The 14,390-nt window shown below is 37.2% G+C and overlaps 1 protein-coding gene across 11 annotated transcripts in view; it reads left to right on the forward strand.

Annotated features, from left to right (window-relative positions):
- The window catches only part of RAPGEF4 (Rap guanine nucleotide exchange factor 4), a 407,942-nt gene that overhangs the window by 305,610 nt on the left and 87,942 nt on the right, over positions 1-14,390 (forward strand). For all 11 annotated transcript variants that reach the window (XM_007494386.2, XM_007494385.2, XM_056794003.1 and 8 more), the window contains 5 exons: positions 3,741-3,825; positions 6,612-6,672; positions 8,947-9,023; positions 9,528-9,674; positions 13,090-13,205. In XM_007494386.2, the coding sequence (XP_007494448.2) occupies positions 3,741-3,825; positions 6,612-6,672; positions 8,947-9,023; positions 9,528-9,674; positions 13,090-13,205 (486 nt within the window). The remainder of the gene's footprint in view (positions 1-3,740; positions 3,826-6,611; positions 6,673-8,946; positions 9,024-9,527; positions 9,675-13,089; positions 13,206-14,390) is intronic.

Raw genomic sequence — 14,390 nt, forward strand, 5'->3', positions numbered from 1 at the left:
TCCTTGTTATTTGCAGACAGTGTAGAGCCAAAGGAAGCAGCAGGGTTGCTCCTTGTACTGAAGAACCATAATCCTATTACACGTACCTTGAATCTTTCCCATTAGCTGCCTTTAAAGAGGGGGGATGGATGGATGGATGGAGGTGGCTCAATTGACTTTTAAATCCTTAAGGGTCCTACTTCCAAAATCCCCATGTGTAACAAGTCAAGTAGTAGATTAGGCTCCCCTCTAAGAAGGCCCTGGCTGCATTAGAGACCTTGCTATTGAGCCTTGTCCCTGAATGGGGCCTGTACCTTGTGGGTTCCACCATGTCACATCAGATTGGCATGTGATTATGTCTTTCATTGGAGATCGTTGGGAGGACCTAAATGGGAATACTTAGCAGATCTCAGATCCAGTGGCTTATTTTTTGATCAGCTTCTGGAGTCTAAATTAGAAAATGCAAATCCAACTGGATTTCAGAACCACATGTAACCTTTGGTTTGTATTGAAACAATGATGAGATCTAAAATTCATTCTTATCTATTCAATTCTCCATCTATCATCATATCCATAAAAAATCTATATTCAAATTTGTCTCAATGCAATTTCCTATTTTATTTTTATTTGTGCCTGACTCTTCATGACTCCTTTCAGGGTTTTCTTGGCAAAGATACTGGAGTCATTGGCAATTTCCTTCTCCAGCTCATTTTACAGATAAGGAAACTGAGGCTAGCCGAGTTAAGTGTCTTTCCCAGAGTCACACAGCTAGTAATTGTCTAAGTTTGTATTTAAACTCAGGAAGATGAATCTTCCTGACTTCAGGCCTGGTATTCTATTCTCTGCATCACTTCACAGCCTAATTTGCTAGTGTAGGACATTTTAATTCACCTTTTGACATATAATGGATTTAAAAAACATTTAATTTTATGGGTTTTAAAATCATAGAAACAGACTAAGCCAACTAATATAGCAACAGTCTTTCTCACAATTGACATTTATAGTTATCTGGTTTTCAGATTCAACATCATTGTCTTTATTCTGAATTCAGTAGCTATGTTGGTCTCCTGGTTCCGCTCACTCCACTCTGCATCAATTCATATTAGTCTTCCTGTGTTTCTTTGATTCCTTCATATTCCATTTTATTCATTATCCTTACTCAGAAAATAGTGATGGGTATTTCCCATCACTCAGAAAATATGGTGCCACACAATGCCTAGTTCATCTCTGAAATTTACAAAAGACTATCCTTTCCTTTTTCCATCTCCTTTAGTAATAGGCATTTTTGCTCTGCTCATTATTTCCCACTTATTCTATAAACAGTTTCTTTTTTCAACCACTCCTGTTGTGTGAGAAACACACCCAAGTTTGTAGCAGGGTCTCACCTCAAGAATGGGAGGATCAAACTCTGTTCAATTCAGAAGTAAGAAAAGAATTTTATTTGAAGAAGAAGAGGTTCGAGGTGATGAAATAGCCTAATAACTGGGGGAATAAACTGGGGGCTTATAGATTAGCCTCAAGGCTGATGGAATAGCCCAAGGGATGACAGAGTAGCCCCTGATCTGGTGGTATATCAGCTCTAGTAGAATAGCAGCCCCCCAAGTGTGGAGTAGCAGCACCCCCCCAGTCCTGGGCTGATGGAATAGCCTCTAAGCTGATGGAGTAGCAACCCCAGGTATGGAGTAGCAGCTTCATGATCCTGTGGTTCATGGATTACATATTTATTAGGGTCTGAGGGCTTGTCACCACCCATTCCAGGGGAGAAATCTCCACCTATTCCCATGGCAGCCCAAAAACCCTGGAAAAGGGGCATGGCCAAATTCAAATGGAGGTGTGTCTTTGGGTTTGACGCATCATAGGTGACGTTGGGGATACCAGAAAGGTAATAAGGAGCATGTACAGGTTTAGGAGGTTCCCTTGGACTGCCAGAGCCTTTAGTGTGCCTGTCCCAGGATCGCTTGCATTGTCCCACTTGTCATCATTTGTCGGTGTAGGAGATGTCTCACTACCCTTCTGTAATGTCTTCATCAAGTATGGGAATGTGGAAGTGGGGAGGGAATAGAATACAGTAGACAACCACTATAGGTAATTAATAATGCCTACTAGTTCAGAACTAAGGTAAATACAGCACAATAGAAGCAATTAATAATACAGAACAGGCACAGAACAAGAACAGTACTGATTCAGTACAGGTGATTATTGTTACAAAATGGCTCCCTGATGAATAATACAGGTTCTGCAATTTATACTTGATTAATGCTGAAACCACAAATTTTGTAGTTTATGTTAACTAGTGCTAACTAGTCAGAAATACAAGATTTCAGAGTATGACGGTCCAGTTCCTATCACTGTCCCTCACTGCCTCACTGCCCACCTCCATCACTCCTAAGTTGATGGGCAGCCACTCGTTCCCAGCTTTTTTCCTTACCACAAAAAAGGGCTTGCTGATTCACAGATTGTTGAGCTTTTTAACTAAGCACCTGAACAAATATCATTTATCACCTTCCAATTTTTACAGGTGACTTAGTGGATAGACTACTGGATAGGCCAAGTCAGGAAGACCTGACTTTAAATCTGGTCCCGAACATTTCCTAACTGTGTAACCCTGGGCAAGTCCACTTAACCACTCTATCTCAGTTTCTTCATCTGTAAAATGGGGACAATAATAGCAGGGATGTCCAGGACTATCATGAGGATGGAATGAGATAATATTTTTTAAATACTTTGCAAACCCTGAAGTGCTTTATGTATGCTAGCTAAAGTTGTTGTTGTTGAATTTATCTTTTGTGTGTATACGTGCATTTCATCTTATAGCTCAGAGTTTGGTTTCTGTTTTTTTCACAAATTATTTTTATTCCCTGTTCATTTCTTCCAAATCCTCCCTCCTACTTCTTTCTCCTTCCCTCTACATAATTCTAAATGCCCTCTTCTCAGAAGTAAGGAGAAGCAAGTGAAGTTTTTAGATCCATTTTAATGATCACCATTATCTTTGTCATGCCCCATACCAACAGAGTAACAAAGGATCTCAAGGTATTAGGTATGGGTAAATTCACATCTAGTTGGTTTCCTCAATTACCTATTGCACTATTTAGAGTTTTATTGACAAATAATCTTTATATCTTAAAGTAATCATCTATGTCACAGGTAAATTCTAATGTTGTAGGCTGAGCATGAGAGAACATGGTAAAATTGATGAGGCATAAGACTATGAGTCAGGAAGACCTAGGTTTAAATCCTACTTCTCAGACGCTTGCTAGCTGGGTGACCCTGGGCAAATTACTTAGATCTATTTGCCTTTTGTTTATTCATCTGTAAAATGAGCTGGAAAAGAAAATAGCAAACCATTCCACTATCTTTGCTAAGAAAATCCCAAATAGGGTTAGGAGAGTCAGGCATGACTGAAAAGGTGACTGAACCATAACCAGAAACTCTGGGCAAGTCATCTTCATCTCTGAGTGCCTCAGTTTCCTTATCTGAAAAATGAAGAGGGAGGAAATGATGGCCTTTGAAGCTATTTCCAGCTCTAAAGCTACACATGGTTCTATAATCCTAGATGTTTTCTTTCCTAAGATGAAGGAAAAAGAAGAGGCTAGGTATTTTACTCTTCATTTTATTTATTTCATTTCCTTCTAGCAATAAGGACATTTATTTAAACAATACAGACCTATAAATCTGTTTCCATATGCAGCATATTTCAGTACATTCAGATTTTTTAATGTGTTCTTTTCCTTCAAAACTTCATTTATACTCTTCCATTGCAGACCTGGCCAGAGAACTGTAGATGATCTGGAGATTATCTATGAAGAATTGATTCACATTAAAGCCTTATCACATCTTTCTACTACAGTAAGTTGTCTTTTCAGTTCAGCAAAATTTTTGAGTCCAAAGAAATGGGCAGGGCAGGATGCATGAACCCTTTACTGCCTGAGAATTTCTTATTATAGTATTAATATTTAATTACAAATGCCCTATGTGCTAATATAAACATTCACTTATTAAATGCCTACTGTGTGACATGCAGTGGGCTAGATGCTGGGGATACAAAGACAATGAATGACTGAATTGTTACTTTCAAGGAATACATCTTACATTTTAAAGGGTAAGACCACCAATACATATCCCAAGGTATCCCTTCCACACTGAGGTTTTCCCCATTGAGGTTTTGATATATCACAGGTCAGTATTAGAACTAAATGGAAATTTTTTGAGATTTTTATGAAAGTCACAGATGACACAAAGGCCAGCAGAAAACACAGAAGAAGAAAAATTAGAAACTATATAGCCTATGACCAAATGCTTAACCAAAATTTTACAATAAGGTACTGTAAACACCCTATGAAGTAAAAACAAAAAATTCAGATTTCTTCTCTGGTATGAAGGGAAGGACCAAAAAATTTTATGTGAGTTTTCTAGCTCTTGGAGGCACTTCAATATAAGCTTACACAGAATAAATACAAATACAGAGTAATTCCATACAAGTTTGTTGTTGTTGTCATTGTTTAGTTGTTCAGTCATGTCCGTCTCTTCATGATCCCATGGACCATACTGTCCATGGAATTTTCTTGGCAAAGATACTGGAGTGGTTTTCCATTTCCTTCTCCAGTGGACCAAGACAAACAGAGGTTAGGTGACTTGCCCAGCTTCACACAGCTAGTAAACATCTGAGGCCAGATTTGAACTTGATTCTGGGGCAGCTACATGGCACAGTAGATAAAACACCAGGCCTAGAGTCGGGAAAACCTTCAAATCAAGTTTAACTCCACTGGCCTCAGTTTTCTCATCTGTAAAATGATCTGGAGAAGGAAATGGCAAAACCACTCCAGTATCTCTGCCAAGAAAACCTCAAATGGGGTTCCAAAGTATCAGACACAACTGAAATGACTGAGCTCCAGACATAGCATTCTATCCACTGAGCCATCTAGCTGCCTTATAGTACAATTTAGTGAAGTATTAATTCATTAAGAAATATTTCAGGGAGCATATATAATGTGGTGAAGTCCAAAGTACTAAAAAACATGATATTTGAAAGAATATAAACTCCTTAAGGGCAGACGCTGCCCTTTCTACTTGTATTGCCAGTACTTGGCACATTGTTTGGCACAGAATAAGCATTTAATCAATGCTGGTTGACCAACTAATTAAAAAAAACTTTTTTTGACTAGCCAAAAACTTAATTTTATTTTCTCTTTTTCCATGTAAGGGTTGTGACACTGGGAATGACAGGAAAGGTTTCAATATCAATGCCCATGTAATTCATTTTCTATAAAAAATATAGGGGGTATATATGCATATACATATGTTGTTTTCTTGAAGATTAGAATGTTGAACATCTAGTTTTAAAATTAGTTCTTATAGGAGCATTGAGAAAGGAAAATAAAATTCACCCTGTTTATCAGGTGGGAAAAAGGCAGCAGTGTGTAGAGGATGAGGCATGTGGAACAAGAAATCATAGGATTAGCCTCAGAGAAAAGCAAATTTAATTGAAAGAATTCTTCATTCTTTTTTTTAACTTTTATTTATTTATTTTTAAATTTTATTTAGTTCGATGATTTAGAATAATTTTCCATGGTTACAAGACTCTGTTCCTTCCCTCCCCTCCTCCCACCTCCTCCCATATATGACGCACAACTCCACTGGGTTTAACATGTGCCATTGACCAAGATCCATTTCCCTATTATTAATATTTGCACTAGGGTGATCTTTTAGATTCCACTTTCCCAGTCATAGCCCCATCAACCAATGTGAGCAAGTGGTTGTTTTTCTTCTGTGTTTCTTTTCCCATAGTTCTTCCTCCGAATGTGAATAGTGTTCTTTCTCATATGTCCCTCCAAAATTGTTCTGGATCACTGCATTGCTGTTAGTAGAGAAGTCCATTACATTCGATTGTGCCACAGTGTATCAGTCTCTGTGTACAATGTTCTCCTGGTTCTGCTCCTCTCACTCTGCATCAATTCCTGGAGGTCGTTCCAGTCTCCATGGAATTCCTCCACTTTCTTATTCCTTTTAGCACAATAGTATTCCATCACCAACATATACCACACTTTGTTCAGCCATTCCTCGATTGAAGGGCATCCCCTCATTTTCCATTTTTTTGTTACCACAAAGAGCGCAGCTATGAATATTTTTGTACAAGTCTTTTTCCTTATTATCTCTGCGGTACAAGCCCAGCAGTGCTATGACTAGATCAAAGGGCAGACAGTCTTTTAGTACCCTTTGTGCATAGTTCCAGATTGCCCTTTAGAATGGTTGGATCAATTCACAATGAATTAATGTCCCAAGTTTGCTGCATCCTCTCCAGAATTCATTACTTTCCTTTGCTGTCATGTTGGCCAATCTGCTAGGTGTGAGATGATACCTCAGAGTTGATTTGCTTTGCATCTCTCTGATTATAAGAGATTTAGAGCACTTTTTCATGTGCTTATTAATAGTTTTGATTTCTTTGGCTGAGAATTGCCTGTTCATGTCCCTTGCCCATTTATCAGTTGGGGAATGGCTTGATTTTTTGTACAATTGATTTAGCTCCTTATAAATTTGAGTGGTTAGACCTTTGTCAGAAGTTTTTGTTATAAGGATTGTTTCCCAATTTGTTGAGAAGCCTTCATTTTCTGAATTCTCTCTTCTGTTTCTTTTAGGTGAAACGAGAGTTAGCAGGGGTTCTCATCTTTGAGTCCCATGCCAAAGGAGGGACTGTATGTAAGTGAGGCACCCTCATGGAAGATGCCAACTAGTTAGAGATTTAAGAGCATGCTGACAATTTCTCCATTTGTGGAATCAAGTAGTCATCTGAGGGGATAGTGGAGGGGATGGCTTTTCCACAAATCATTATGTTTCTAAAGCCTTTGACCTAGCAGTCCTCTCACTTGCTTCCTATCGAAATTCGCTTCACAAATTGTGAATGATCCTGAAGTGTGGGGGGATTGGGCAAGCTACCCCATGATCCTTTTAAGGAAGACCCTAGGGTAGCTAGCTTTGCCTACTTCTGCTAAGAATGAGCTACTACAACCTTGGGCTCCAGTTATTCCATCTCTCTCAGGATCTTATTCTTCCTCTCTAAAATTATGCAGTTGGAATAGTCCATCTCTAGCACTAAGAGCTTAAGGAACTTGGCAGGGGACACACAGCTCGCGTGTGTCGGAGATGAATATTGTACTGTCCTGCCTTTGAGGCTGGAATTTTATCTACAAGGCAACAAGTTATTAATTTTTCTACATCAAGAACCCCTTGGGCAGTCTGAGGAAGGCTATGGACAATTTCTTAGAATAGTGTTTTTAAAGGCATAAATTCCCTCCTAGTTCTAATATTTTTGTAACTCCATAGATCTCCAAGGGAAACAATGTATATATATAAACCCCTCTCTCTGCCCCATCCATATACTTCCACTCTCTAAATGCTCTGTGTCATGGTTGCCTGGTCTATAAAGTAACTTTAATAGTCATATTATTGGCCTCACAGAGTCATTGTGAGGAATATACATTATAATCCTCAAAAGTGTTATATTGGATATCCCTAAAGTCTTGGGGTGGTTAATACATGCACTAAGATTTTGGGGGTACCCTATATAATTATGAGCTTTCTAATCATAAGAACCGAAGCTCAAAAAGTCCTTCAAGATCCTCTAATCCATACCCCTCATTTTCCAGTTGAGGGAACTGAGGTCTAAGAGATGTTAAATGATTTTTCTCAAGTTTCCACAGTGGCAGGGCCAGATTTTGAACCCAAGTCCTTTAATGCCAAATCCATCACCACCTAGATGGTACAGTGGATAGAGAGCTGGGTCTGGAGTCAAGAAGAGCTGAGTTCAAATCCATGCTCAGACTTTTACTAGCTATGGGACTATGGACAAGTCACTTATATCCTATGTATCTCAAGTTTCCTCATCTCTAAAATGGGGATAACAGCAATTACTACATACGGTTCTTGTGAAGTTTGACAAGATAATGATTGTAAAGTGCCTGGCACATAACAAGAGTTATAAATGTGAGCCATTTTTATTATTGATATCATGGCATAATTTTTATATTTTCTTCAAAACTAAAGAATTAAAAATAATTCTCTAAAGATATGCTGACGTTTCCTGCTTTGTAGAAAACTAGCATCCATTTAGAAAAGGAAAGACTATTGGTGAACTGACATTTAATTTAAAATAATTAATTAATTAATGGGTGAATGATAAATAAATGCATAAATAAAAAGAAATTAAAGGACAGAACTAATGGAGAAATGTGTATGTTCTGTTCATATATATTATACTTTGGTACATAAAGGACTCATAATTTCATGGGTGCAGTCATTCCTTTCTACCAATGCACATTGCAATCTTTTTATTCCATGTCTTATGACATGAAAGCATTTACAGTGTTCTAACTTTAACATGACCTAGTGACCAATTTCCTGTCCTGCCCTCAACAATGGTCATACAGGGTTCAGTGGTGTATACCTGAAGCATTTCCCATGTGGACCAAGCCTATTTAGGCCCAAATTCTTCTAGAATAAGGATTGGTAATCTATGACCCCTGGGGTCCTCAAACTAAGAAAGGCCTTTCCACTTTTAAATAAAGTTTTGTTGTATTTTAAAATGTACCAATGATTCTTGACTTGCCAGCTATATAAAACAAAAACAAACGGAAGCAGGTTTTGACCTTTGTGCTAAATTTGCCAACCTCTATTCTAAATAAATGGTTATTAAGAGGAAAAAATAACTAGAATACTATTTGAGAATTTATGACCCCCCTCTACATCAGAAAGAGGTACCAAAGTAGAATATTAGTGGAGGTCCAGGCATTATAGAGACATTTTAATCTAGATGAATAAGTTTCAAGTTTTCTAATAATATTTTTCCCTTCTGAAATAAATGTATAATGTCAGGGTGTTGATTTTTTAAATTATAATTCAATAAACTGCAATTTCTATTGATGTACTTCTATTATTGTCATAAATCTTTTCTTTCTTTTCTACTTTTTCTTGCAGTGTTTAACCAGGGAGAAGAAGGTACCTCCTGGTATATTATCCTAAAAGGATCAGTGAATGTAGTCATTTATGGCAAGGTATTTTTTCCCCCTTTTTGAAACCTTAATATGCTCCATTTGCTACTGTAATTGTAAGAATTAACACTAAAGTACTAGCATTGAGCTTGCAACAACACTGTTATCTGATTTAATAAGGAGAATATAGCTTCTCTTATAGAAATGATCCCACTTTATCATAGTGCTGTATGGTATTATCTTTTCTGGTGCTCTCCTCCCTGTTGATTATAGTGTATGAATTTCTTAAGGTAGGTCCTAGACCATGTGAAACTCAATGTGGTTTTATGTGTTGGAGAAAGCTAATCTAAAACAGTGTAGAAAGGAAAATGAAACTGAACTCTTATGACACATCCTCCCTCAGGCCCCCTGAGACAAGCAGATCCCAGTAAAACCTGGGTATGTTCTTATGGTGTGAGCACCAGAGGGACAAGTGAGACTCTCCAGGATGGAACTGTGGGGCTTTTGGTGGGGTGGGGGCAGATTTCTTGCTCTAAAGGCCCCCTTAGCATCTTCTACTGTGTTCAGGGAGTGGTGTGCACCCTACATGAGGGAGACGACTTTGGGAAGTTAGCCCTGGTAAATGATGCACCACGCGCTGCCTCTATCGTTTTACGGGAAGATAATTGCCATTTCTTGAGAGTAGACAAAGAAGATTTCAACCGGATCCTGAGGGTGAGTAAAAAACAGTCCCCTGACAGTGGAGAATCCTATCTTTGTATGGTCAATAGGAATCCCCCCCCCCCATCAAATATACATTATTTCAAATCCAGATGAGCACACTTTGATAAATTAAAACTCTGGAACCAAGTCTTTGATATAACAAAATCAATCACATTTTGGGGGAAAAAAAAGAAGAAAGAACAGATTTAGAAAGGTGAAGCATCATTTCATAGTGGAAAGATCACTGAACTGCCAGACCTTAAATGGTCTGGAGTAAAATCCTATCTCTGTTATTTAAAATACTGCCTGGATGGCAAGAAGGGCAAGTAATTTAACCTATCTGGGCCATGGTTTTTAGTTATTCAGTCATGGCTGACTCTTTGTGACTGCATTTGTAGTTTTCTTGGTAGAGATGCTAGAGTGGTTTGCCATTTCCTTCTCCAGCTTATTTTATAAATGATGAGCTGAGGCAAATAGTTTGAATCAATAAGAAACTTAGAATCAATATTGAGTATTGGGTCAAAGGAATAAGAGCAATAAGGGCTGGACAATCAGGATTAAGTCACTTGCCCAGGGTCATGCAGCTAGTAAGTGTCTGAGGCCAGATTTGAACTCAAGAAAATGAGTCTCCCTAACCCCAGGCATGGCACTGTAGCTAGTGTACCACCTAGTTGCCCTGGGGCACAGTTATCTCACCTGTTAAATAAGGTATCAGATGGATAATATTTGATTCACACGCATATAAAAAAAGATTTCCTTCGTAAATTACCAATTTGTTTAGTTATATTTGGAATATGTTTATGTATATGTATATACATATTTATGTGCATCTTTGGAATATATTTGGAATACATATTTATATATGCATATGCATATATTTGGAATACATAAATATGTATGTATATATGTATACATAAACATAAATTCCAAATATGACTAAAAATTGATAATATATACATATGAGTATATAAATATATATTTCCATCATAAGAGACCTCTAAGGTCTAGGTTTCTAATCCCAGGAGAAATTAACAAAAAAGAAAGAGGGAAGAAACAGAATCTTCACATAATGTGAAGCAGTGACATATTGTTAAGAGTGTACCAGAGCCAGGTCCCAGTTGCCATGAGACAGCTGATGGTTAAATTTTCAATGTGAGCATTTAGATATCTTAAAACAGCAAAGACTACAAATAGAGCTTGATTTATTGTTTAATTGATTATCTGGACTGAAGAAAGCCAAGGAGAAAATGTTAATGATGCAAATGAAACTTAAAAGTATGACATTCACCCCTTTTTTTTTCCCTAGAGAGCCACTTGTTCAACATTGACTAGTACAACCATGCATTTTCATCATCATCATTATCATCCTCATCATGACTAGCACTTATATAGTACTTTAAGGTTTACAAAGCACTTGACAAATATTATCTTAATTTAGCCTCACAACAAACTTTCAAGGAATTATCTCCATTTTACTGATGAGAAAACTGAGACTAAGGCTAAATGACTTGTTCAGGGTCCAAGCCTATACATTGTGTTCTTTTCCCCTCTTGGAAGGGACTTTTATTTCCTCATGCCTTTCTGTATCTCACTGCCTATCTTCCAACTCTTTTTCTTTTATGTAAAGTAGAAAAGTCATGATATGAGGTGATTCATAGTTTCCATCCTTTCCATTCTTTCTTCTTAGTGCCCTTACTCCTTCCATTGAAGAACACAGGACCTTCCTGATCTCCCTCCCTTCCCTTATCAAATTTGGAATTTAGAGATTCATTCATTTGGCTTTTAAAAAATAGCTTAATGAGTATTGCAATACAAATTGATTTTCTATGTAATTCTGTATTTTTTATGTTATACATTTTAAAACATTTTTCTAGGAACAACTAGGTGGCAAGACTGAAGTCTGGAGGACCTGAGTTCAAATTGGACCTCAGACACTTCCTAGCTATATGACCCTGGGAAAATCACTTAACCCCAATTCCCTTTCCTCTTTTCTGATTTAGAATTGATAAGATGGAAGGTAAGGGTTAAAACAATTGATCTGAGAAAGGGCCAATCAGTGTCAGTCAACAAATGGTTATTAAATTCCTACTGAGTTCCAGATCCTGTGCCATAGACTTCACTAGAATACCAATGGAGGTCATTTGTGTTTTCTTAACACTAAAAAGGTTATGAGTGACTGACAATGATAGGAATCAGGATAGCACTGAGACACTGAAGGACTTTCCTAGAGGCTTTGTGGGTGGTACTTGACCCATTATTTTGGGACCTCTTTGGCAACCTGGTGCCTCCAATCGACCTCCTTCTCAGAATAATATATACCAAGAATTACAAAGGAAACAAATTAGTGAAGTATAGTTATCCAAATATTATAAAAGCAATTCCTGAATTCCAGGTTAAGAACCCTTGCACTGTGGCAAGCTCCCTTTCCTTGGTCATTTAGACCAAGTTAGTCAAATGTGAGTCTCTACTGGGGGGCTGCTCCAATGCCTCATCACTTTAGATAGAGTTGCTCCTGGGTTTTCAAAAGCTAAACTTGGAGGACACAAGCTCTGGCAGCTTCTGCCAAATGGCAAGGCTAGGCACAGTGACAGCAGTGACACTGCCTGCTCTCTTAGTTCTCTCTTAGTTATACCATAATTATATGTCATTACATATTATACATGTTTAAATTACATGGAATTTGGTTTAATGAAGTATGAAGGCTCTCTTCATCAGCAAGTTGGCCACTAGATAATACATTTTTTTGGCCAGTAATGGCCCATAACACAAATTTTAAAAGTTCTCACATTTCCTTTAGTATTGGGTGTGTCTCTCCTTCTGTTTCCACAATGATGGTGATGAAGTGGTATGAGGGAGGAAGTTAAGAAGGAGTTTGTTTGTTTTTTTTTTAACCCTTCCCTTCAAGCTTAGAATCAATATTAAGTATTGGGTCTAAGGTAGAAGAACAGTAAGGGTTAGAAAACTGGGATTAAGTGACTTATTCAGAGTCACAAAGCAAGGAAGTATCTGTGGTCAAATTTGAATCTAGGTCCTCCCATCTCCAGGCCTGGCACTCTATCCATTGTACTATGTGCTGCCCAAAGAATCAGCTTGTAGACAGTGCCTCAAAGCCATTTTAACTTATTGGTTCTCACCATGTGGAGTCTTTGTGATTCAACTAGTGAGATGATCTATTGTTTAGGATTAGAAATCATGGGTTCAAATTCTGATTCTGAAACTTACTGCCCACACGACCTTTGGCAAATCATTTAGCTTCTCAGTGCTCCCATTTCCTCATCTGTAAAAAGAGAGTCCTATCAATGCTAAGGTCCTATCAATCTCTACAGGTAGGATCCTCACAAACCCCCTTTGAGTATCTGGAGTATTTCAATAATTTTTGTCTTTTTCTAAATAAATGGCAGCATTTGTATATGATTTATCTTTCTAGGATGTTGAGGCAAACACAGTAAGACTTAAAGAACATGACCAAGATGTGTTGGTGTTAGAGAAGGTCCCAGCAGGAAACAGAGCTTCTAATCAAGGAAACTCACAGCCTCAGCAAAAGTATGTTTTCATACAACCCTACAATTGCCAGACAATGATTAACCTTTGCACATTATATCATCATCTCTATAACTGCAAATTCTCCTTTGTGGAAGACTACAGGGCATGTTGCTTTTCTTTTAAAAAAGAATGTTTTTTATTTATTTTTATTTACTATATTTTTATATTTATGTAATATGTATATTTATTATATTACATTAGTATATATTTAACAGTATATAAACAATTCATATAAATACAATATTAATATTATATAATTTATAATGTAAATGTCACATTTATATTATTATATCAAGTTACAATATAAATGTTATATTATTACATTAAATTAAAATATAACAAATATTTCTATTATATGAAATGATAATATAATAGACATTTTATATTATATTGTAATAGAAATGTGTTTATATTATATTTATAATTTACTCTTTACTCCGTTTTTACTATAGACTCATCTTATAAAGCATAATGTATCCCTCTCTGGCCATAGATGAGGTCTCATGCTATCTGAAATCTTTTTCTGAAGAATATTGCCTAAGACTAAAATCTCTCACTCTTTGCAGTACTTGAGAAGGGTAGAAGAAGAAATAGAAAGATTTGATGAAGAAGAAAAATTAGAGGGGAGAAAAGAATGAATATCTGATTAATTAAATAAGGACCATGAGGGCAGTTAGGAGGCTCAATGGATTGAGAACCAGACCCAGAGAGAGGAGATCCAGGGTTCAAATCAAAGCCTCAGAACTTCATTGCCTAGCTCTTACTGCTCTTCTGCCTTGGAACCAATACATAGTATTGATTCTAAGATGGAATGTAATGATTTGGAGGTGTGTGTGTGGGGGAGGGGTAAAGAGGACGAGTAGGTCCCTGCACAGTAGAAAGAAATGAGATTTGGCTGAGAAATTTGGCAATGAAAAGAAGCTTTATTGTTTTTACCATCAGAATGGATGGTCCTCTTGGCCCCTTGGAGTTTATGTTTAGAATTAGGTCTTCTGAGTATGAGCAGGTATCAGTGATTTTCATCAATGCCCATCTGCCTATTAAATTCAAAATTGCATTTGATTCTTATTTCTTGGACCTGTTTGACTCGTGGTCTCAAAAATAATCAGTTTTAGTTCTGCTTTTATCTGTATCTTCCTACACAGGACATCGACCAAATGATTTTACTTTGTGTTGTTTTAAAAC

This window comes from Monodelphis domestica, chromosome 4 (assembly GCF_027887165.1).
Source record: "Monodelphis domestica isolate mMonDom1 chromosome 4, mMonDom1.pri, whole genome shotgun sequence".
Classification (NCBI taxonomy): domain Eukaryota; kingdom Metazoa; phylum Chordata; class Mammalia; order Didelphimorphia; family Didelphidae; genus Monodelphis; species Monodelphis domestica.